The sequence below is a fragment of the Temnothorax longispinosus genome, chromosome 1, assembly GCF_030848805.1.
Source record: "Temnothorax longispinosus isolate EJ_2023e chromosome 1, Tlon_JGU_v1, whole genome shotgun sequence".
Lineage (NCBI taxonomy): Eukaryota > Metazoa > Arthropoda > Insecta > Hymenoptera > Formicidae > Temnothorax > Temnothorax longispinosus.
In genome coordinates, this window is record NC_092358.1 from 8,105,390 (window position 1) to 8,131,248 (window position 25,859).

The 25,859-nt window shown below is 36.7% G+C and overlaps 1 protein-coding gene across 1 annotated transcript in view; it reads left to right on the forward strand.

Annotated features, from left to right (window-relative positions):
• Ret (Ret oncogene) overlaps positions 1 to 25,859 on the forward strand; it is a 56,311-nt gene that overhangs the window by 16,113 nt on the left and 14,339 nt on the right. Inside the window, exons 3-10 of the mRNA XM_071796628.1 lie at positions 16,116 to 16,337; positions 16,451 to 16,569; positions 16,896 to 17,031; positions 18,209 to 18,462; positions 20,214 to 20,394; positions 20,504 to 20,601; positions 24,232 to 24,503; positions 25,173 to 25,364. Of these exons, the coding sequence (XP_071652729.1) occupies positions 16,116 to 16,337; positions 16,451 to 16,569; positions 16,896 to 17,031; positions 18,209 to 18,462; positions 20,214 to 20,394; positions 20,504 to 20,601; positions 24,232 to 24,503; positions 25,173 to 25,364 (1,474 nt within the window). The remainder of the gene's footprint in view (positions 1 to 16,115; positions 16,338 to 16,450; positions 16,570 to 16,895; positions 17,032 to 18,208; positions 18,463 to 20,213; positions 20,395 to 20,503; positions 20,602 to 24,231; positions 24,504 to 25,172; positions 25,365 to 25,859) is intronic.

Genomic DNA, 25,859 nt, shown 5'->3' on the forward strand with positions numbered 1-25,859 from the left:
AATATATATCAATATTCCTCTATTTTTCTATATTTTAAAACAGTAATTTTATATTTTTAAAATAGAACGTTTTCTGTACATTTTTAAAATATAGAATTTTTATAATATCTTCAAAATATTACAAAATATAAGTGACTGTATAAGACGTGTGCAATATAAGTGACTGTATAAGACGTTTGCAATTGTGATAAATAATGAAAATTTGATTTGGGACACAAATATATGTAAAAAAGTATTTTCTCTACTTCAAATGGTTACTATACATATGCTTGAAATAATGCTGAAAACTGGTTACGCGTAATCTGCAGCTGTGAATTAATTAAGAGAAAAGATATGTTGCATAAAATGAAGGGAGGCATTGTGATTTAATGATCGTGAAAACAACACCGGCATCTTTAGCTATGCAGGCCAAATCTGGAGCACCTATTTTCATTCGCGTTTCAGATAAACAATAGCCACACATAAATATATTACATAAATTCAAGGGAAAGTAAAGAGAAATAAATTAACCAGATCCCAAATATTGGCGATATTTAACACTATTGCTCGGAAAATAATGATCGAATTTAATCTGCCCAATTTTAAACTGCCGACAGTGCCATTTTATTATTTATCGTAAGGTAAATATTAGTTTCATAAATTAATTTTAGATATTGTTTGAAAATTTTTTGTTCACATTTCACATTTCTCAATCTTTTAGAGAGATTTTATATTTAATATGATTGATAAATTCTCTATTTTTAATTATTGATTCTTATATACATATATTTTTTTCCTAAGATTTTAAAAAATGTTTTTATTCATTACGAATAAAATAATTTTATTTTTCAATATGTTGCTTCTTATTTTAATTTTCCCTAAAATACTTTACAATCTTATAATATTTCTAACAATGTAAAACAATGTATGAACAATATGATATCTCTATATTTTTATCAACTTTGCTCCATAATTTCTATTTCTCTTTAACAATATCTTATAATAATATTTTTAAGTCATACACACATAGACACATATACCCACGTATATAAATAATACATTTCTTCATCGTTTTCTAAAAATAATGGCTGCAGGCCATTATTTTCCGAGCAACCTGCAACGATAAATAAACTTACTCACCAGTCGATGCGCTGCCCGCGTCACTGCATTGCTCCGCTCTCCGACTCTCCGCTGGCTCTCTGCTCCGTCCTGTATCCCGTAATCTGGTCGCCGCTCCGTTTTTCCTTGCTAATCGCCATTTGATCGCGATTCGCATACACACACTAATCACTTCACTGACTTCACACTACGTCAATCGTCCGTTATTCTACACACGGTGTCCCCGACGTTTACTTATCGTACTGCGACGCGATGCATTTCGAAGCCGCGTAATTCCGCTAACTTGAATCACCATCCGAAACCAAAGACCTAAATACTGTAACATCCTTCGAACATACACTCGCGAATGAGTACGAAGATCACAAACGATACGTACAGAATCAGCGAAATTATCCTGCCGTTAATCTAACCTCCTTGTTTCGAGCGAACGCACGGCGCGAAATATCGTCCGTGGATCAGAGAGCTCGGCATTCTCGATTTATTATTTTCAACCGGCGCGGCGCGACGTCGAGATTCAAAAAGTTTCATGGCGGACGCGTGCACTGACCACTCTCAACGTCCCGGTATCTCAACTATCTCGAGCGAGCGACACGCAATTACCTGCCTGCTTCGGCGAATCCGTTGCGGCAATCCGTCGACGCTCTTTATCCCTCGATGTATCGATAACGCTCGCGAGCGATTAACACGAAATATATCCGCGAGTCGACATACATATATGTATATACAAATACGTATCGGAGTCCGGCGACGGGATCCGCTTTCACGGACGCCGACGAGGAACGAGGAAGTAGGACGCGATCCCGCGCGCGCGGGCGGCCAGCACTGGCTGGATTAATGCCTCGAAACAACGGGCCGTCGCTAGATCCAGCACTCAGCTGACACTCACCCTCGCAGTCCTCGCACAATATTCACTCGCGACGGTCGAGAGGGACGCGGGGAAGCGGAGCATTCACGATCCTCAACCGGAGTCCGGGGACGCTCGGCGCGAAATGACCGGCCGTTATAATGCCGCGTGACGTCACGCTAGTGCGCCTAATTTCACGCTGCTACGCGGCGAAGGAACCCCTCTCGCGCGATAATTGATTTGCTTTGGCGATTTTTACGTTTTATCGATGTACCGCGATAGAAGAGTCAATGGTACGAAGAATTGAATTGATCGAGAGCTCCGGCACGATGCGTGTATTCCCTTTCGATGAGTGCGTAACGTACGAAAGTTTCAATCGAATGTTTTTACTGCGCGATTTAAGCTTAGCTCACTTTTATCGGTAGAAATTCTTCGACGGTTCGCTTCTACCGGTATCATTTTTATAGGGATAAAAATTCTTCGGCGGCTTATTGAGATATTTAATAAGGATATTGGACCGTTGGAATTTCAGCCGCTCGATATTTGTCTTTAACGAATTACAGACAATGTGTAAAAAGTTGCAATCTTATTTACAAAGGAATATATAAAATTGAATAATGCAGACGATTAATGCGATCAACTTCGGGCCACTCGATATTTTCGGCAAACTGCGCGATTTGATATGTATATTGTATTATCGTGTTTTTCGTTTCAAAACCCAACAGGTGTAGCAAATCACCGTATAGATAATTAAAGAAATATGTATAGATTTAATAATCAATCCGATGTGATTTGCGGTACTTATTAATTCTTCGGCGAGTTATAACGAGATAAGTAATTCCTCGCGAAATTATCAAATGCAGTAATCGATCGAGACGAAACGACACACGTACGTATGATGATAGCAACAATTCGTCCAATTTAGAACTGTGTGGCTTCGGGATGCGAGCGAAACGTGAAATAACGTGGCTCGATCCTCGCAGGCATGCGACGCGGCCGAGCGTTCATCTTCGTATGACGAATGACGACGCGTCGACGCGCTCGCGCGCCGCTCAAGCTCAAGGTGGCGCGGCGTTTCGACCACGTCCCGCGCCTCCCGCGCCCGAGGCTCGGATTCCGAGAAGTCGCGCGGCGCGAAAAAAACAACGGCTTTTCCGCGTGCGACATACCGATACGCGCTGGTTGACTGTTTTCAAATCTCGAGCTCAACGCTGTATTTTCGTGCCGTATAAATACATAACTTTCCGATGCTCCGTGCTTATCCTCCACGAGTGTCCACGAGCGAGACGTGTCTTCCCCTTCCATCCCTTTTCATTCCTTACATCGCTCGTACATCACAGGTATGGCACGTGCGGCAATATATTCGCATGCCCCTCGCGGTTTATCGTTTTAATCGTTTTTTCTATTTTACGAACGCTTCTGTAGATATATCAAAGTTTTATGTAATATTTTTTAAAAATGTTTATATATAGAAGAAGAATTTGTGGCAAGTCATATTCTTTTTATAATCGATAACTTTATTCAATTATTTAATTATGTATTTAATTATGTCTACGATATATAAGATATATCGAGTACATCGAGTTGCATTCGCTAAAATTCATTGCACCGATATTTTTATTACAGCGGTACATTTATTTTTTCAAGTTTACATTTACGATTATTACGAAAAAAAAAATGGGTATAAAGTACAAATGAAATATGTATAGAGATATTTTGTGAATATTAAACTCGTTATAAATTTGCCAAGCTTTCAAATTATACTTTGGTTGGTTTATATACTATTTATTCTACACATCTGATTTTAATTGCAGCCGTTTGCGTTAATGAAATGCATAGACGTGAAATAGTGCGTACGTTGAAATATCGTGAGGAATATTGCATCCGTGCGGTTGCGAGACATCGCATTTTATCTCGCACCGGTGGCTTTTACGTGCTCGTTCCAATTCTACATGCATAACGTTGCAATTGGAAGACGCAATATTATCTTATAGATATATATTTACGTGGAAAGTTCAGAGCTTTGCTCGAGAAGTTGCAGTTATTTACTCGAAAATTTTCCAAGTAAATAACAAAAAGTCTCAATTGTGGTTACCATTAGTTTCTACGAGGTGTTAAACTTAATTGTAATAAATTTGATATATAAATTAGCATTTGCCTCTCAGAAGAAAAATATGCATTTTCCGTCAAAATTTGTCATATTTCTCTCAATTTTTACAGTATATGAAAATGGATGTAATAAAAATTGAATATCAAAATACAAATCAATTTGTACAAAAATGTATATTAAAATATGGTTAGATAAAATGATGATAAACAAGTAAAATTATACGAAAATATGGTTAAATGTAATATTTATTAATTATCCAAAATAAGAGAGCATTTATGCAAAGAAGCACGGTATTTCAATGTTTTAACATTATTCAATGTTCGCCGTTAAAATTCCGATGTTAATGTTAACGTAGTGTTAATGGTATTAGACGTTAATTAACCATTGTCCACTGAGCTCGGGGAACAAAATTAAGGAAGCAGTCGCGCGTGTTGGCCGTCGGGCGATCGCGATATGAAAACTGGGCCATGTTTACCGAGACTTTGATTAAGCCTTCGGCACCTTATTGCCGCGGTAAAAGCGCGCCGGTGTGCGCTCGTTCTCTGGGTAAACTTAGCTTAGTTGTGAGGCCAAGAATGGAACATAAAAGTCGAGTTAAAAGCAATTATATCCGTCGTTCGTTAGAAGGATGGGCGAGGAAAAATCGATTATCATCGGCACTAACCTGCGCACGCGAATTCCTGTGGCGATAATTAACGCGATGTGCAATTGCGATGCGATCCGATCGATCCAATACAAACTAACGCGCGTTCCACGAGAACAATCGTCCCTGTTCATAATTTATCTGCCTAATTTATTCGCCGTACAGCACGGGAAAGGAACGCCGCGAATTAGTTCCGCTACCGGGCGTACAGAGAAATTACGCCCGCGTATTTAACGAAGACCGAGACTCGGCTGGCATACAAGTTTAATCGCACAAGCTCCTAAAGCTGGCGTAATCATCTTTACGACTATTAGAAAATAATGCGATCTTAGGTACGTAGATACACCAGAAATCCTGATATGAGGAATCCTGTTACATGGATTAATTAAAGAATATTATTTTCAAACTTTCACCATAATTGCGTTTTCATCGAGAGTGGTGTTCAATGTGAAAAAAATTTCCGCGGTGACTGCGCGATCGAAAATCAACAAGTTAATATTTATTATCACGATTTACATCTATAAATTACGTTGATTCACTTCACTAATCCTCTCGTTTATCTTGCGATACCTATCGAAAATATTTTTCGGGCAATCATTTAATTTTATTCTTCTCACTGTCAACAATGCAAAATGGATGCAATAAAGAGCATAAATCTCGAACGATATATATATTACGCAGTATATTTTTTAATCTAACTAAAATTGTATCACACACACACACACGAATTTATTTCGTTGGCTGAAAATAAATGCCGCGAGAAATAGATGTTAGCGAAGAGCAGCGAGATGAACATCATACGGGTGGGGAAAAAGGAAAAATTTCGTTTTAATGAGTAACCAACTCGTCGTGTGAGCGAAATTGGGACGCGCCGGAAGAAAAAGAAACTGCATGGCCTTTACGTGTTCGTGCTCTGGCGGGGAAGAATACCTCGAGAATATCTCGAAGAAGCTATTTCCGAGTTGATTTTGTTACTCTGTAATGCACAATTCTTGGAAAAGTTTATTTGTTGCCGCGAAATATAGCCAGGTGCATCGTTGCTCGTCGCGCCATTAACACGGCCTGCCGTATACCATAAAATTTAATGTACATCGCGTACACGGTAAGCGAATTACTTAAGCACGGCATTACGATATCGCCCGCAGTATTATTCACCGCGGATGATAAGGCCGATTACCTGAGCAACATGAATGTAAAATTTAATAATATCCTTACCGACAGAATATCGTGGTGGTCAGCAATTAGGATATAGCTATATTAATATAATATTAATGATAAATATTACAATACAACTGTGTGTGTAAAATAAACCAAATATGCTTCTCAATAATAATCTTATAAATTAAATGATAATTTTAATTTTTATATTAAAACGGAAATACTGAATCTAAAATTTAATTTAGAATAAGCGATAAAGCGTGTTTTTGTATGACTATTATATCTCGATTATTCACAAAAATATTTTATAAATCTTGGGTTAACTAACTTATTTATAATGTAATTTGGTGAGGCTATACGTAGATGATTGATTTTAATTATAGAGATATATTATAATTTTCGTTATTAATGTCTCAAGGTAATTATAGGTAATTATAAACGCAAATTTATGATAAGCTATTAGTTATTTGTTAGAAATGTATGAAGCAGAAACATATGCGCCAACTCATTGGGATAATGGATATATGCGAAATTTATAGATTTCCCGCATCCGACTTCTCGTGAACTCGATAAACTCGAAATTATCGCTTTCCGCAATAAATACCACGGATACATAATTAAATAAAGTTATCTATTATGAAAAGAATAACTTGCCACAAATTCTTTTTCCTTAAATATATATCAAAAAATTCGTTAAATATTTGCAATAAAGCGAACACTAATGTTATATTAAAATTTGACGTGCAAAATTAAAATTCCCAATGGTCTAAGGAACTATAGTGGCCGATCTTGGATTACAACGTCCTTTTCAACCCTCTCCCCAATATAAAATCACGTTCGTTGGCCAAATGGAGTAGGGCCATCGCTATAACGCAATAACGAGTCGCAAGTGTTTACGGTTTCATTTCTCGCCACATTCGTTACGGCACGTACGGCATTAACACACCATGCCGGATATTAACGTGTCGATGTTAACGAGGCCGTAAGTTCGTCTCTTAAAAGGTGCGGATGCCCGACAACCGCGGAGTTTTCCGTAATACCGTGTGTGTCTGTGTGTGTGTGTCGAAGTGTTCTAAATATAGTTAAAAGTTATTTCGGTGATCGGGATGGAGAGAGGTCGGCCATCGGGATAAAAGCGGGAAAATGAGGGAAACATAGGAGGGAGAAAAGAAACGGGATAACAGACGGCCCTCGTTATTTATCGGCGTCGCATGCACGCAGGTGTCTCCGCTTCGGGATCTATAGTGCTCGCCAGTCGCGTGCATCGCGCCAGGATCATCTCCTTTGCCAAGTGTCACGACAATAGCCAGCCGCTTTCTTCCCTCCAGCCTCCTACCTCGAGACCTATTGACACACGTGTTCTATATCACATCGGTCTGTCGTCTGCGCATCAATACGTCAGCTTTAACGGATCGTCGGTATTAAATATCAAGATATTCTTCGTGTGTTTCTTCATACACAAACGATCGAGCGAACGATGGCGTATCTTTCACATTTTGTGAAGTGAAAAATACCGCTTGAAATTGTCGATAATGCAATGTATAAAAACAATGTGTAATATATTCGTTTTTATGAATTATAAAAAAGAACGAAAACGGAATTTGCGTAATTTAGCAGCGAAGATATTTGAGGAAAGAAGAACAAAAAAGAAGAATGTTATTCTGTAATTTGGAAACCGAAGTGCGCCGAAACGTCAATCGGCACGATTGCGTGGTTCGGGGGGAAAAAGGGCCTTCTCGAGATCGAGGTGCGAGGGACGCTACGTTGTACGGCTGCTCGTATCATGTTCACGTTCTCTATTTTCGGGAATTGTAATTCGATGTGCAAATACGGGGTTTCTACGTATAACGATCTCCCGCGTATACCTGCGTTCGTGGATGCATCCATGCATGCGTGCGTGCGTGCGTGCGTGCGTGCGTGCGTGCGTGCGTTAGCATTACGAGCGTATCGCCCGCATGGACTGCATCGATCGGCCCGGACAGATTCTCGTGCTTCGATTCTCTCTATCTCTCCTACATTATGCACGAAGCTTAAGCCGCTTCGATGTCCAACTTCGACACGCCGTAATTATCCGCCGCAATCGAACTTCTCAAAGTCGGTTGTACGAGCCATTAGCTGGAGATTAACTGATAGTTTGCCATCGAAATTCGTACAGCAGCTTGCGCCGTTTGCTGCGCCAGTTCTTAGTTCGATTACAGCGCCAATTAGCGCTCTACTGATCAATTTAATTTTCCTATATGCTAATTGTAAGACCAATATTGCTCGTATAATTTAATGTAATGAGATTTTTGAATATTTTTACTTAAATAAATATTTATACTTGAGTTATTTGTTCAAATAAAGAGAGAATAAATGCATCCTCTTATTAATAATTCCGTGATTGTAGTAAATTAAATCATTTCAATTTTATATTAATATGGATAATATTTAATGGCGAAAAAGTGAAAATTAATATCTTCAGTAGCAGTGTTTGAGATTACGATAGCTTTAAAATTAGCACTAGACTTATCAGAGGCACCGACATTCTTATCAATTTTCTTCTCTCTGTTTATGCCTCATAGCAAAACTTGAGCCGTTCTCGGAGCTTCATCGGTAAAGCCTCTTGGGCAATCAATTGGACGCGTGTTGATTTCAAGCGGAATCAAGACGGGAAACAAAAACCGTTATCTCGCTAGTGGTGCATCGAAAACTTAATCACAACTATTAATTCCGCGAATTCCTATTGATCTATCACTTTCGCTCGCTGTAGCCAAGGGCCCGGAGTCTCTGGCATACTTTTTGTTCTTGGCGAGTGTAAAAAAACCTCAGAACTTTCTTATACGTTTGCCAGTCATCAGTCATTCGTCGGGCAGTTATCAGTCAATATCGGTCAGTCTTTTCGAGAGAAGTCGTAACTAAATTACGGTAAACGAAAATGTAAACGTTAGCGATTTCGATCTGGAACACTCTCGCCATTCGGTTTCTCTCTAAATTCTTTAAATCTCATTTAAATTTCGTTGTTTTCTGTTATCCATTGTTATATTTTCAGTTAAATAAAGTTACGCGTTATGCTTATATCTGTGTCACTTACTACGTTTACGCGATCGTTACTTCTGTAGTAACTTACGATAATTCACTCGTTTACGCGGAGTAAATTATCGTAAGTTACTACAAAATCCCATTTACGCGAAGGAAGTATCGTAAGTTACTACAGAAGTAACGCTCGCGTAAACGTAGTAAGTGTCACAGTACATTCTCACACATATCTCCATCTTCCTTCTTCACGCGTCGCGCAAGCAAGCAGATAAGTCTGTATATTGAGATCGAAATTTAGAGTACATTGTCTTTAAATGTCTACATCTTCCATTAAAATTAAGATGGTGATAATGCATCTTTATAGCTGGCTTACTTCATTGTTGCGGCGTTTATTGTGACATCTTTATAGCGATATTAGACGAAGTGTGATAAGAACAGCAGAATAGTAAAGAAGATGAAGCGCGCGAACGTCAGGATATGTCTCTCGTGAAATACGTACAATGGACCGCCTCGATATGTAAAAACAGACATTTGTACCTCACCATATTTCTATACAAGAGAACAGAAGAAAATTTATTTAAAAAGTATTCCCTGTTATTTGTGAATAAAATTTCAGGAAATAATATATTTTATATTACAAATGATATATCATATTTCATAACTTTATATGATATAACAATGTGAAAAATAAAGTACAAAAAATTGCTACATAAATCAGATATTTATATCATTTGATTATTTTAAGATATAAATATCTAATTTATGAAGCAATTTTTTGTGCTTTATTTTTTACATTGTTATATCATATATAAAGTTATAAAATATGGTATATTTTAAAATAATCAAAGATTTCCTAATTCTCTTTCTTTTTAACTTTTAAAAGGTATATATTTTTCAGCTGTTTTGAATCTAAATTTTAAAATAATATTAGTTTAAGATAGGAAAAACATGATTAATACATGAATTTCATGTATTAATAGGATTTAAGACGGTTTGGAAATAAGCTCTTCAATCATGCCTCTCCGCCTCTGAAAGAAAAATCAAGGAAATTTTCTTGCCAAGTCAATAACAGTGTTTGCGCTGCGAACTTCAACCTAATATACATTTCATGAATCTATCGGGTTGGTGTAAAAATCATACGAACGAATAGACGCTTGATATACGTCCCTTCGACATTATGACGATGAAATGTCGTGGTGTAGAAAATTGTATAAGCGGCATAAGCCAAGCTCATCCGCCACTTTCGTCGCTCGGTGTCGAAAGCCCTAAGCGCTCCCGTCCCGTAAGTCATATCGACAACCTAGCACTTAAGAATACGAGCGTTGCAATGTTCTTTTTTTCCGAGCAAAAACTTTTTTAAGTAGAAGAAGCCTTCCATGAATATGATCAGCTTTTCTTTCACCACGATAACACATCATTGCAAACGTTTAAAGCTGCAGTACTTTGAAACATACACATTATCCTGGCACGTTATTAACGTGCAAAGTTTTATAATATAACTTTCATCTTGAAACTTTAACCATACAATCATATTTGAATCTTTCTCTATAAAGACATTATCATATAAGAAAGATATTTTAAATAAAAGAATGTGTTTAAAAAATACACATAATTTAAACAAATATGCAACATAACAAAAATCACTGTATTATTACTTTTATCTTTGAAACTAAATTTGTCACAAGTTTTTTTATCTTGCAAATTTCGATTACTTTTTTAATTCAAACGCTATAAAATTCTCGCCATCTTTCTTGCTTGAACTTCTTACTCCAGTATGTATGATCAAGTGAAATTGCGACCGTTCTAGGGAAGCTTGGATGACGATATATATAATTCATTCCTAATCCCCGACGAAAGTCAGGTGGATCTCGATTTTCCGGAACGGGAACGAGCGTGCGTCGAGAGACGGACGACGCCATAGACACGTCGGGTAAAATGGTTTAATAAACCCATGGTGTCGTTTGTATGTCTCAGGGTGGGCTTGGACCGCGGAATAAACAATTCCGGGCATCCGTGGAGAATCCCCGGGATTAACGTTCCGCCGTCAGAGCAATAAAGCGGGGTTACAGAATGTCATTATCGTAGACAGGCGGCAGAAATACCGCGCACCTACTTCATCTACTAGGCGAGGCCCCTTTTATTTTCATTGCCACCTCGAAAAATTACACTGCCGACCACGCTATTTTTACGACTCCTCGAAACTACGCTCACTTTTATCTAAAAAGCGCGGAGAGCCTTCGAGAACAAGCGGTGGCAGTCAACAGCGTCGGAATTAAGTATGAAGGTCGATAAGCACAGACTTTTGCATAACGCATAATGCATAAAAAAATTGATTGATGCATGTACATTTTCTTATGCTTATGCATTATGCGTTATGCAAAAGTCTGTGCTTCGGCCTTAAGCGCGTAAATATCGCACTATCACAATTCGCAAAATAAAGAGTAGTAGATAAAATAATCGTTAAATCAATTGGTCTATAAAAACCTCGCGCATATTGGATAAAAGAATCATAAAATCTAAGGAAAAATCGTAACTACGATATTATTAATTGTTTAACGTGTAAAGTAACATTCACAATAGAAGTTCCCTTTTAAGTAATATTTGTGTCGAATGAATCTTAACGACCGCATTGAAATGCAAATTAACCCCCCTACGCCCTAACTCGTCCAATATCATCCGAAAATGTTGAATCGATCGAAAGGGATAATGAGAAATGTGGCAGCCGAATGTTCATTACACTTTGTTCCACAATTACAGGAGAAACCTGTCACAGAATGGTCACTGTTTATAGGGCTAAATACGATGCGCCATTATACTTACACGATAGCGTCCGGTTATTAGTGGACATTTATCAAGGAAGCTTATTTCGTACAGCTGATTCCCCAAGATTCGCGGCTGATTTACGGCTCACATAAGCGCAGATCGAATCCATCCATTGCGAAAATGATGGTACGCGGAATTCCAAGTACGCGGTATTCTCAGTAGAACCCGCAAACTACGTCTGAAATTCGCATATTAATGGACTTGCCGATAAATATATCTAAGTAAAACATGCTAGCAATAGGTTTCTTTGATAATTTGATTGTTATTCGAATGGGGACTTTATATCTTTAAAGCTTGAAATATTAATTTTATTTATTTATTTAAATTTTTCTATACATATAATATATAAATTTATTATATAACATATATTTTATTATATAAGATGGTATCTCAAATATGTAAATATGTTGTCCCCACGTTTCAATGAGGCTGCCTGATATTCGGTGCCGAGAATTCAATTACAGAAAAGACACAGAAGGAGACGTCTGTGAGACGTATCTGTCTTGGCGGCGTTATCCACTCTTGAATATGCAAACGCTGCTCCGTGCGACGTTTAACACGCGAAGAACTCCCCTACGGTCGATCGCACCTAGGCTACAGACGGTCTGCACCGGGTGTACCTAAATGCATGTGCAACTTAGGTACATGTTTCGTGATGGAGTGGGATTTATTCAGCGATAAAGCACCGTAGTATAATGCCCAAGATCCGTGTGAGTATCTTAAAATGAAAGTGCTGGAAGAAATTCCATTTACCGTGTTTCTTCCTATTTATCGGTTTTTTTACCTATTATTATTTTATATCGCATTAGGTTTTATATATTTCGCCGTTTTAGATTTTAAAATTTTATAAAGTTACTAAAATATTTGTTAAATAGCATTCCAATTTTATTGAAATTTATGTCTGTATCTTGGAGAAGAAAAATCAATCAATTTCATTCTCCAACTCAAGAGTATAAAGAGGATACTGTGGAAACGCAGAACATCGGTCTTTGTTTTCATGTCGCAGAATTAATTGTTCTCGTTCCAATGAGAAATAAGAAATTATTATTCAAATTAAGGACTCGTGCTGAATATATCTTATCGACAATACAGTGGGAGGAGGAGACAGTATACATATGGTAATTTACACACTTGCTTACACAGCAAATTAGCATCTGGCTAGACGTACTAAACATGAGCACGTGTAAAGAAATTAACTATTACTTACTGTTAGAAAGAATTTTTCGAGAGTGACCATTATTTGTCGCTGATTTTCAATATTAAAAATAGCTTTCTCTTAACTAAAATTAACAAGAAGATATTTAAAAAAATTTATATTTTGAATAATATTTAATATCTTTAAGAAATTCTAAAACATTAAGTTTTATAAAATTATAAAAAATGTGAAATATTTTGAAAAACTCAAGTGAATCTTATTTATAATTTTATTTATAATAAATGTATATGAAAGATCTTGCATTGAGATTGTTTCGCGATAATGTAATTTACGAAAAAGTTTTTTGCTCTTATTATGATTTCCAATTCAAAAACTCTTGATTATTTAGATATTTTAATCGCAAAAAAATCTTTTTCGAGTTCTTAATAAATCTATAATTAAAATTGATAGTTTTGGAACACACTATACACCGTATGTCTGAGAGATATATCTTTCGAGGATGGTGTATCGAGAAACTCGCGTGGGAGGAAGGGCGGGTTGTAAAAGTGCTCGTAATCGTTCCGTCTGTATCTAACCGCACACGCGATCCATGGATTAAAATTAACAACCGCTCCGGCATATATTGATTGCACCCTCACCTTGACACCAAGCGGGAGGTTCGTTCCTCCAAGCCGACACCGATGGCCGCACGCGAAGGTTCCGGTGCAGAGAACCTCGGTAATGTCTCCCTCTCTCGACATTGAACCTGCCGTCGTAAATACCGAAATTAGATGTCGCTATCCATTGGAAAATAGGATCGTTGTTTCAACAGTTAACGCGACCTCACAGTAATCTCTTTGAGATTAACTTATAAGCTAAAATTGAGTTTGAAATTTGAATTGCGGCAATTCTTCAGTAACTCCTCAATTAACTTCAACTTGTTTAATGTATGTTTCAAATTATCTTACACTAAGAAATATGACGAAAGAAATTTACAAATATACTCAAAAACGAGCTCAAAAAGGTCTGAATTTTTATTCTTCTATTAAAATTATTTTTGAAGTAAAGTTTATCAAATAAGAAAGACTGATTTAACAAAGAATAGAAAATACACAAACACAATTTAAACACAAATTTAATAAATTAATTAAATAAATGTAATAATAAGATGTGTGTGTGCGTGTGTATGTGTATGCAAGAAAATTTAGATTGAGAATAAGTATTAAACGATAAAATGATATTGCTTTATACAATATTATGTATATTTTACGTATATTTTTATTTATACAAAAGACATTATAAAATCCTGTCAGTATGTATAAAATGTCGTTATAAATATGTAACGTCTGTACTATCTCTAAAATTCCTCGATCCTCCCTGACAGTTGCACTTAGGGGAGTAATATCATCATTTCACAATGGCGACAAAATATCCCTCGGCCGTTCCCCTAGCATGATCGAGTCGATACAGACTCTTATCTCTGAGTATTATGGACTATCGACGAATGTCCATTCCAGTCGAAATTGGAAATACTCGTCGAATAAGGAGAAACCCACCGAACCGTAAGAAACAGAACCAGAACCAGAACGACTTTCCTAGTTTCTCGCATGAATACTGACCAAATACTTTTCTATTTCAGGAATAACATGTCTGTATTTTCGACGTTTGTTTTACACATAAAAATAGACATTTTTTATTTCCTGACTGCAGATTTAATTTCAATTTTGCTAAAATAAATACAGAGCGCATCACTTTTTTTTTACATCTACATTTCTCTGAAATGTATATACGCTCCAAGATTAGACTTACATCGCTTTCGAGACAAACAGCCTCTATCACATTGTTGTATTTTTCCATATCTCAGATCTGAAATTGCGTGTGCGGTAGAAAGAATTTTCTCTGTTTCTCGCGGGCGCTTATCGCCTATATAATTTATAATGCATAACAGGAGACATGAGAGGAAAAGTCGCCTCTCGCGACATAATTTATTCGCCGAACGTGTGGCGGCGGCACGGCGGCGATCTCCAGAGCGTGTTCGACGTAAGCTCAAACGTAGAAACCGCCAGACGATCGGCTCCGACGTGTATATCGTAACGTATGTCTTACGCCAGACGACATTTAGATAGTCTCACGGCATATTTTATTCAGCGAAGCACATTTTTGCGGCTGAACACGTTTCAGCCGTTCAGAGATGCAGGTCCTGCATGCACATACCGAAGTTCTTATGTCGGAAAAGCTTGCAAAAAGAATCCTTGCGGTATCACGAATGCGAGGAAATACTCGGTCAGTCCTTTTTCCACTTCCGCGAAATTATTTTCGTAATATTTTAAACGAAGACGCGAAAAACTATCGCTTGAATATTCACTTTTCGGCAAAAATGCAAATTCTCTTACCGCTATGAAATATACATTAGAGAGATAGACTTTTCTACGATATGATTTATTCGCCTCTTTCTCTCTACATAAAATAACAAAATTGGATCCAGATAAACGGTAGTCTTCGTTTATTTAAACATTAAGCATAAGCTTCACAACATTATTGAATTTCCATTTAACAACAAATTTTAATCTCATGTTTCTTTCACTTTTTAAATCCAAATCGCCCTTGGTTTCACACGTAGAAGAAATAGTGCAAATATTTATATAATAGAGTCGCTTGGAAATATTCTTTTCGATTCGCGATTTGTTCTTTGTAATGTAATAAACAAAATATTGCTAATATCGTTCTTAGAGAAACAGAATTAATAAGAATAATTAATAAAACCGTTACCACATTGTTCTAAATAAAAAGAATTTAATAAAAACCGTTCTTTCTCTCTTATTTTTCTTCTCTTTCTGTTTGCCGATATATCCGCGCTGCACCTGTCAACCTTCAACGCAGCAACGACGGCAAACAGCCGCAAGATGTACGTGACGTTTCCGTGTACCAAGTAACTGTGAGACGTGTGCGCGAAATCGTCAGCAAAATCGTCAGCGAAACTAGAGTTACTACGCCACTATATATCGTACATACCATTTACTGCCATTTACTGCCATTCGCTTCTCGAAATTCGGCCGTACCCTCCTACGCTTCCGAGTCTTCCGACGAGCCATTGAGTTCGTTTCACGGGAGAATTTACGAGCAAGGAGCCATTGTTCCGGGTGCGACAACTTTCGGGAACGATATCCGATATAAGTCAGCCTAAAGCGCAATCTGAAAGATCCTAGCCGGAAAATCCGGAAAAATTGCAGGAAGAGAGACCACCTTTAAGAAATGGTCAAGTGTATATATTTCCTTCTTTGTGTTTCAGGACTTTACTTCCCGCAATCCAACCTCACTCTAAGGTTACCGTACTTAGCTCATAGCGAATTCGGTTGGACGCAGGTCACCGGGATGTATGTAATCGACCTTAGGACCCTTCGGAATGACTCCAGCAGACCGCTAGTGGAGTATCAGATCCTCATGCCGCGGGATCCGTCTGTAGTTTATCTTGATCGTAGGATAGTCAGACTAGCGAGTATTCCGAAAAATGGTAGGTACACTTTTATTTATTTATTATTTCCTAAGAAAATTTTATCTAACATTGTAGAAAGATAATATGTATAATCTTAGCTAAAGTAGTTTTTTTTATTTTTACATTGTAAGGCACTCTCGATATCGTTATTAAAGCGATGGAAAAGAATTTTGACGAAGCGGTGCTGGAAATAAAAGTGCAACCAGTACCGGTGATGGGAAAAACAATCAATTGTGCAGATTTCTTGCAGGTAAATTGATGTGATAAATTTCTACTTTCTTCTGAATATATACGCGCGAGTGACCCATCTAACCCATTAATCATTGCAATAGTCATTTGGAATTTGTACCGAAAGCCATAAATAATAAAAACTGATTTTGATAATAAAAGAATTAAATAACAATCCATTTATTATATACAGTGAATATAAAAACGTCATAAATAGTCGTAGACATTTGTTTCACTTGATGGCTTTGCGATACAAGAAGATAAACGACCATTAACGGGTTAAACTGGTTAAAGCGTCGAGATATATTTTATCGGAGGTGTTGGTCTACATTGTTGCTAGTGTTGTAGGACATGTGCTTCTGGAACACGTCGAGATACAAGATTTACGAGAATCAACCGGTCACCGTGATTGGCAGGTTCGCCCCCAAGATAAACAGCTACATGTGTTCCGAATTTGACGTCACCGGATATGAATTATTGAATGGCAAGTATCTTCAGTGACATTTCAATCCTTTCAGCTTCAATCCTTTCAAATCCAATCTCGTCTCGTATAATTCCAGACACATTCGATTACTTTATTTATATGAATAAAAATAATTCAAATAAACATTAATTTATCCACAAATTCTCAATTTCTGATGTAGGTATCTAACGTAAGGTAAAACTCATTCACGAGGAATTCAGAAACTTAATTCTCCTCGCGTTAGAGATCTTTATCTTCTTTAGTTAAAGTGTTTTCGATAAATCGTATTGTCGCCCTAGCGATCTTCGTTGAACCGTCAGGTTCATATTTATACGAGAGATAAATTCTCCATCAAGGGTCGAACATTTTTCACTGACAAAGCCGGGAAAGCAACGAAACGGTGATTGATTGGAGTCATTCGACGTAAAATACGAATAAATCGTGCCACAACTGTTCGTGGCAGTGTGCAACGCTAAAGCTGCCGTCGGATCAGCGCAAAACTGTCGTCATTAAAACTCGCTGAAGACGTCGTTACTATTACAGTGACATAATAATACGTAACAACAGAAACCTGCGGCTCTGTTTGTGTGCGTCGAATCATATATCAAACCCCCGGATCTCTTCACCGACGGTTTAAATTTTATTTTTCGTCCGCTGAATACAATAGAAGTGGTTACCGGGAAAATGTTGCAAGCGCCATATTTCAAATGCAACTTTTTGGGAGAGAGAGTTTAATCAAACAATAGTGGAACATATAAACATTAAATTTTTATATAAAACTGCGAAATAAATATATTTACACACGTGCACGTGCGTGCGTCAGTATTGCAATATTAATAATAACTTTGATATCCCAAATCCAATATCCAAAATTATGATTGTAAAATATAAAAGTAACGCTTATGTATTAATTTGAATAGTAACATATTAAAATAATACATATATTAGAACTTTTTGCCAGTGTTATCAAATATTATAACAATATCTTTTTATTAGATTCACATGTATCTGATAAATTTGGAGCTTGCACCACGAAACTTTCTCAGAACCTCTTCGATTATGTTAATTTATGTTAACGATATAGATGCTTTGCTACCGCAGACCACTTTTGAATAACGTACATGTTACTGCATTTGATATTGAATTTGATGCATGCCGTTATAGGAACAATAAGATAAGTTTTATTCTCGTCTTTCAGGAACAGACTATTTTCATATAGTCGACGGTGAATTATTTGCGAACGCATCCTTAGACCGAGATGTTATTGGACCTCCGGGAGGACCTGGACCTCACGTCAAGATCCAAGTGAGATGTGTCGTTTGGGAACAAAAAACCGGGATGCAATACGTGCAAACGGACTTCCTCACCATCGACATCCTGGATGAAGACGACAATCCTCCGACGGTGCAAGGCGAAACTTCCATCGCTATAACACTTCAGGACTTCTCCAAGGTAACTTTACAGTATCAAAGAGCGAAATCGAGCCAACGTTCTAAATTAGCGCTTGCCACGATTGTTCGAGTAACTTGGGACCAATTAACTTCCTGGTATTAAGGAAGTCATAGATTTATCGTCAGCGGAGCATAAGGGCGCCGCTGATATATCGAAATCCCGCCCGGTCTATGTTCTAATTCTAATCTAATTATGAATTTGACAATATCCATTCTTTTTGTTACTTTTTATTAAAAGAAAATTTAAATTGTTATTGACTCAAATTTTAAATGGCGCCTTTATTTGTGAATAAACATATACAAAGTGTAAAAATTAAAAAGAGTAATATAAGATATCGTACCTAAATTACATTTTTACAAGAATATCATAAAAAATAATAATAATAAAATATAAGTAAAAATCGTCGAATAAGGATTTATCTTTCTGCGTGAATAACTTTAATTGCCCTTATCTTTTCTATTAACATGTTCAACACCCGCGAGTATTTTATTTGGCAAATGTCAGCAAATGAATCGCGTTTTTCAACCACAACATCATCACGTCGGAAAAGAGACTTAATCAAGCGCTCATTGTTCGCGTAATTACGGCGTTGTTTTCAACGCGACATGCATAATAAAAAGGAAACGCCAAGTGCGAATATTACAAAAGACATGCGAGAGTGATGAAGTATACCTACGACGAGAGAGGAATAGCTTCTGGGATTGATCTTGATTAAACCTCTCTCGGGATACCTTTCTCCAACGCGTCAAATCCTCTTTTTCCTTCTCCACTTTTCACAATCCTCGGCAAACATCTTTTTTTCCTTTTATTCAGCTGTTACTTTTTATTGTTTATTTCACTTCCATGAAGAAGCAATTGTTTCGTTCGAATACTGAAATATCTGAGGATTTTCTACGAATCTAGTTGGAGACTTTAATGAGCGAAGTTCGATCGATTAATCGAAATCTCGCGTTGTTTCGTTAAGTGCAGTGAAAATACTTAAAACAGTTACTGAGGCAATTTAACACTATTAAAGATTGCAAAAAATCGTCACGCTAAAAAATAGCTCTCTCCACTTTTCTAAATATTTGTAAAAGTATAATAAAACCGAACATTTTCTTTATAATTATAGAATAAATAAATTATAACAAAAAATTATTAAAATAATAAAGATTATTTATATATAAAAATAATAGATACAAATTATGTGGATATTAATAAAAAATTTACGTCGTTAAATCCATTATAATATAGTATGATACTTACATTCGTAACTTAAAGCATTATGAAAAGAAATATTTACGTTACAGTTACATTGTTCTAGCTTGGTAAACGGGAACCTTATAAGCAATATTTACAGAACTGTTAAATTTATAATACCAAATTATACTCAATTTGAGTCATTTTAATTATTTTTGTAGGTCGTTACTGCTCCTATTCGATATGTCGTTAATTTAACTAAAACAATGGCTGCGTCCAGCAGAGAAAGCTGTTTTGCAACTGTTGTAAAATTTGTGAATTTGATTGGTGTATACTCTTAGCTTCGGTCAAAATTAAAAGCATACACCAATCAGATTTACAAATTTTACAACAGTTGCAATGCAGTTTTCTCTACTGAACACAGCCAATGTTAATTTAAATAAACAATGGAGTTAAAAATAATAAATTTCGACACGCATGGTAGTTAAAAATAAAAAAATGTTATTTAACTAAAGGTATTGGTTTAAATTGTATCCTTCAATATTTATAAACAGTGAATACTTATGTTACAGAACTCTAGATTGGTAGACGAGAACCGTTTGGTCGTGAAGGATGCGGATACGGTGTCCAGCAACCAGTACAGCGTTCACCTACTTGATGATACCTCCAATGCGTTGGACTTGATTTACAACATCCTGCCGATCGAGCATCACACGCGCCCGAATAAAGCGCCTTCCACCGCCATTTTTCCCAGTAAGTATCGAGCACCATCCTCATTTCGCACTTTATTTTATATTTTATTCCATTTGATAAATGTATCGTCCGCTCTCGTAATCGAGAACTCGTTCCACGTGTTTTCCAGTGATCTACGCCAAGAAGACATTGCTGCCGAAATCGCCGTATCGCGTAGTTCTTCAGGTCACGGATGAGTCGCTTCTCGCGGGATACGGGGCGAATTCGGTGAGTCAATATCGATTCTATGTCGCTGACACTTGCAAGTTACTTGAAGCATTCGCTCCATTTGCAATGTGTCAAAGGACAGTAGTGGCCAAGTAACTTAAGAGCCGATTCCGAGCAGATTCCACATGGTAGCATGTGGCAGAGTAAAAGCCTAGTTCCTTAACTTTCCTCAATGCACTTTAAAAGTCGGAACACTCCAAAGTACTCTGCCTCTATAATTTCTCTGATCTTACAGTTTGGAGGCTTAGAAGGATTTTTTATTTTACTTCTTCGCACGTATTCAAACAGTTTATATAGTTTGAAGATCAGGAAATTAGATTCTTATTAATACTAACAAGATAAATCCTAGCTCAAATTTACAAAAAAGAATAATATTTGCAATTCAATAAAATGCAATTTGTTAAAAAATTGACTGCTGCATCAGATAATCAAATCAGAGCTTTTCGTAATGCACTCGTCCATTCGTCGAAATGAACGAAGAGAACACGCGCAGCATGCCGCGCTGGGAATCTGTTGTTCGATTAAAAAAGTTCGCGCCGATAAATTTCGCAATATCGGCAGAGGTCCCCCGATATCTCACCGCCGTATGTCATTTTGCCAGTGAACAGCACAGGCAAAACTCGAGGCGGAAGTGCACCGTACTGATCTCATAACTCGAGCGGAGAGCCTGGTTTAATATAGGAGAAGACCAAGACGCCCGCGTGATATCTCCGAGTTAGATCTATGATCACTTCACGCGAAACGTGAAATTTTCATCCATGAAATTTTCGTTATTTCTCCACTCATTTACAGCAAATAAAAATCTCTCCGATAATCAGATAACGACTGCCGTACGTTTAGTTGCTACAGCGAGATAAAATTGTGCAATACTAAAAATTTATATATAAATTGAACAACTGTTAATCCTTAATTCTTTTCGAGACAAAGCTTTTTTCCAGATAAAAATACCTAATTGATCTTTTATTTGTTAATTTTGAAACTGAATTAATTGATACTCTCGCTTTCTCTCTCAAAGATGTATTTATATGTATTTTCATAAATGCAAGCCTCTTAAATGCGAATTTCCTCTCATTTCTGTCGAGTCCACTCGCGATCGGCACGAAACGACATCGATCCAAGCTTGTATCAAGGAAGCCGCGAAAGATAAGGACTCATTAATGGCCATTAGTCGTGCGCCTTGCATCCGTAATTCTCGCCTCTCGCCATATAATCGGAGGCCATTAAACAATTAGGTAGTGAAATCTCGCCTTGTTAGAGGTTCCTTGGGTGCGGCATTGATTTCGCGGAGGCGGCTAATCGTGGATTAAATACCCGCGTCCGCCATCTGAAATTGATGTGTGGGTGTAAAGTCACTTATTGCCGAGCTTCGTTTCGAATAATGCGATTGTCGTTAACGCGGCTCTCGCTGATGTTTTTCCTGACAAACAAATGAACGGACTTTTCGGAAATTTTTCCGTCCTCGGAAAGAGAACATTCGTTCGGTCGGAGATAATCTGACTGATCGCTCGATGTGATGAAATTCGCAAGGAAGCTTCGGGAATTGCGGCATAAAGCGCGAATAAATGCATTGTTCCGCGTACGTTGAATGCAAATATTTTGCTCATCGTTTTCATGAAAAGAATGTTTAATCATTCCCATTTAGCAGAATTTGTAGTCGATTTATACAGAGTACGTGACAATTAACAGCAAGCAAAAAGGGTCCTCAAAAATCTTGAATAAATTCAAGATTACATGTAATTGCATGTAAGATAGCATATACCAGAGATTTTTTTGTCCTAACATGATGAATTTAATTGCAAAACTATTTAATATACAAGTTAATCACGTTGAAAAATAAAATTTTATATTTCAACCTTAAATATCTATATATGTAATGTTAAATATTAAGAGAGAGTTACATTCATTTTTTACTACAAATCGACAGAATTATCAAAAAATCTTTTCGACTTGTCAATAATTAAACTTATCCTACTCTTGATATTTGCATCGTTGATGTTAAATTGCCACTCACGCGGCAGTATCCCAGTGTCACACATGCGGAACATACGTCATCCTGAATATGTAATTGGAAAGAGAATAATGATTGTAGAACGGTATGTGAAAGCGATAATAATCGGATGGTATTCGTTCTAATTCGAGAGCCGCGCTCGTTGTGCACCTTTAATGGATACCCTATATCATCCGCGCTGCGCACGACTAGCTGTTTAAATTGAAACCACGCGAGAAAATAAATCTTGACGCCGATATCCAAGCGACCTCGGCGACCTGCTCTTGATATATGTCCCGTGACCCTTAAATCAGGCCGTGTCTGAAGTATCGCCGATCCTCCTGGGTAATCACGTCTTTCCTCGTGAAACGCGATACCCTAACGCTCTCGCAGATGAACGCTGATCTTTAGCCCACATGGAAACGCAAATCCTTGCAAATTGCTCTCATTAAGTATAACGCGTTGGAAGTTATTAAACTTTCTCCCTTCCTCAATTCTTCTTAAACGAATAATCAAAACTTGTTTCTTGACGTTATTGACATTAAAAATATAAATTAATATTAGATAGAGTTTTTTGTAACAAACAAACTGCAATAAGGTTTTATTCGTAGTTCCTACGCGTCGTTTTAGAAAAGATTGGTATACGTGCGTTTAAGTACCATGAACACTCTTTCCGCTATGATCGTTCCATGGTATCCCAAGAAATGGACGATAAATTCTAATAAGAGAGTCACGTAGCAGTCGCACCTGCGGTGGTCTTTAATATCGATCTTTTGCGGTAAAATATTATTTGAGTTTCTTTCGAGATCCTTTCTAAACGTGGCAAATCTTCTTAATCTTTTTTAACCCGGTTCTATAATACGTCGCAAACGATGGCAACTGCTAGTTGAAAAGTGTTATTTCCCGTTGCGCTTGTCAGTTGTGGTGGTCAAAAGAGAGTTGGCGAACTTTTAACTTTTTTAGCGTCGGCAACTGGCAATCGGCAATCAGAAATAACACTTTTCAACTAGCAGTTGTCATCGTTTGCGACGTATTGTAGAACCGGCTTTAATGTAACAATACATCACGCCTTAAGACGTGATAAAAATGTCTTTTAGCTATTTTTAAAATAATTACAACTTATAATATTGTAAAAGAAATAATTTAGTCAATATTTAAAAAAATAATTAATATAATATAATAAAAATTATTATATTAAAAATTATACACAAATATACAAAATTACATTGATAGAAATAAAATGAGGAGCTTATTCAGAGCAATTCAAAGCAATAATATTTCTTCTCGTTATACTTTTTTGAGATCCTCTGTGAGCAAGCTAATCCTTCTCGCATCATTAATCATTATGTAAGCTCTTATTACAAGAAAAGCTTCCAAGTATTAAGAGTATTTTTACATTATTAAACATTTAAAAAATCAATACTTGTATAATAGCATCATAAAAAGTCGCTTGATAAAAAATGAGATAATAAATAAGTCAAATTTAATTAGAAACGTAGTAACTAGATATTAATAAAAAATAAAAGTAATTATAATACAAAATAATATAATATATATAATATATAATAAATATTTAATTTTTTTTATTAAAATCTTATTTGGATTGGCTCGACAATAATTCTTAATTATTTTTTTTTATTTAGGTGAACATCAGCATAACTTTCTCGGGGCCGATACATCATGCTTTAACAACCGTAATACCGTCAACTGTCGCAACGTTCTCGTATCCGTCGAATGTGAAGATAGCCCGGATTTCGCCCAGATATCTACGCGTGGCGCAACCCACCACGAAGCCACATCCTTCGATAACTTTCGTCCTGAACGGTTCGGGCGCCTTCAACGTCACCCAACGGGACGGCATCATTTATGTGTCCAATGAAACTAAGCTACGATCCGAGCTCAACAACACCGTTCAGTAAGTCTGTCCGTGTCCTATAAATGACTCGATGTCATGCGAGAAGGAACTATTTTCAGTAGTCAGATAGCCATTTCTGTATAGGAAGAACAAAATGCTATTAGCATCCCGCAGATGTTCCTCACCTATAGAACGTAAATGAAATTACAATATTTTCTGTCGGTCGATTTTCTATATTTAAAAATGTTACAGTACTTATATATATATATATATATTGAAATGTGCCCTATCCTTCGAAACGAATTAAATATCCAGATACCTGATCAGGCACGAGTATGACCTAAATATAAACAACTGTTTTCCGCACTATACATACATAAATACTTGTATTACATTTGTATTGGTGTCAAGTATCTAAATATCTTAACTAAAGATACTTATATCGTTCAAGTATTTTTACTAAAAAAGATCAATAAGATTTAAAAAAAACTTCGATACTTTATATTATATTTTTATCGCCTTATTAGGAATGTATTTGTTCTCAGAGTTTTAAAATTGATTTAATTGAACACTATGAAAATTATAAACGCGAAAAATAATTAAACTAATGGCATCTTGAGAAGACTTGCGTCTCGATCACGCCGGGTCGATGAATAACGACATTTTGCCCGTCCAGATCGAAGCTTCTTGTCACGTGAGCATAATACGGTATATCGATTTGTTCGCCAGATTGAAATTAAGATGGATCGGAGTAAATGGTACTGCTACGACCAAGACGTTGAGAGTGAATCTGGTTGACGTACTACAATCAAAGATCATCACGTGCGGGCAATCGGCTCAAGAGGAAATGTACTTGTGTGCGAACGCGGAAACACGCGAAAAATGCGAAAAGTCCTGCGGAATTGGCAGCGGAGTCCTTAGGTGTGTATCATCTATTCTTCCTCAGACTGCATATAAGTCTCCTTGAGCAACCGTAATCCTTTTGATGGTAAATACCACAAGAATCCTTAGGAATTTCATTTAAAAGATCCAATATCTCTTTAATAACGATTAAAGTAATTTTCTTTTATAAACATAATAGTCAATGTTAAAAAGATCGAATCGTGGTTATATATGATACGAGATAATAATTAGTATCTATATCATCTATAGATTCTATAATGTTAATTATTACTAGGATTATAATTAATTTTAATTGTCTGCTATTTTGTCGTGTAGATAATTATTGGCAGAACTTTCGTTAAGTACCTTTTCTTATTTTATGCGACAGGAACGTTTCCTTTAATATCCAAGTGGTGTAAATCTACTAGAGTTTAACAGCAGAAGCGCATTCCACAAAGTGCTTGCGTTCCACACATGTTGCATATCTTACTTTATAATTACATCGCTGGAAAATGGCGCATAATCCCACTTGCT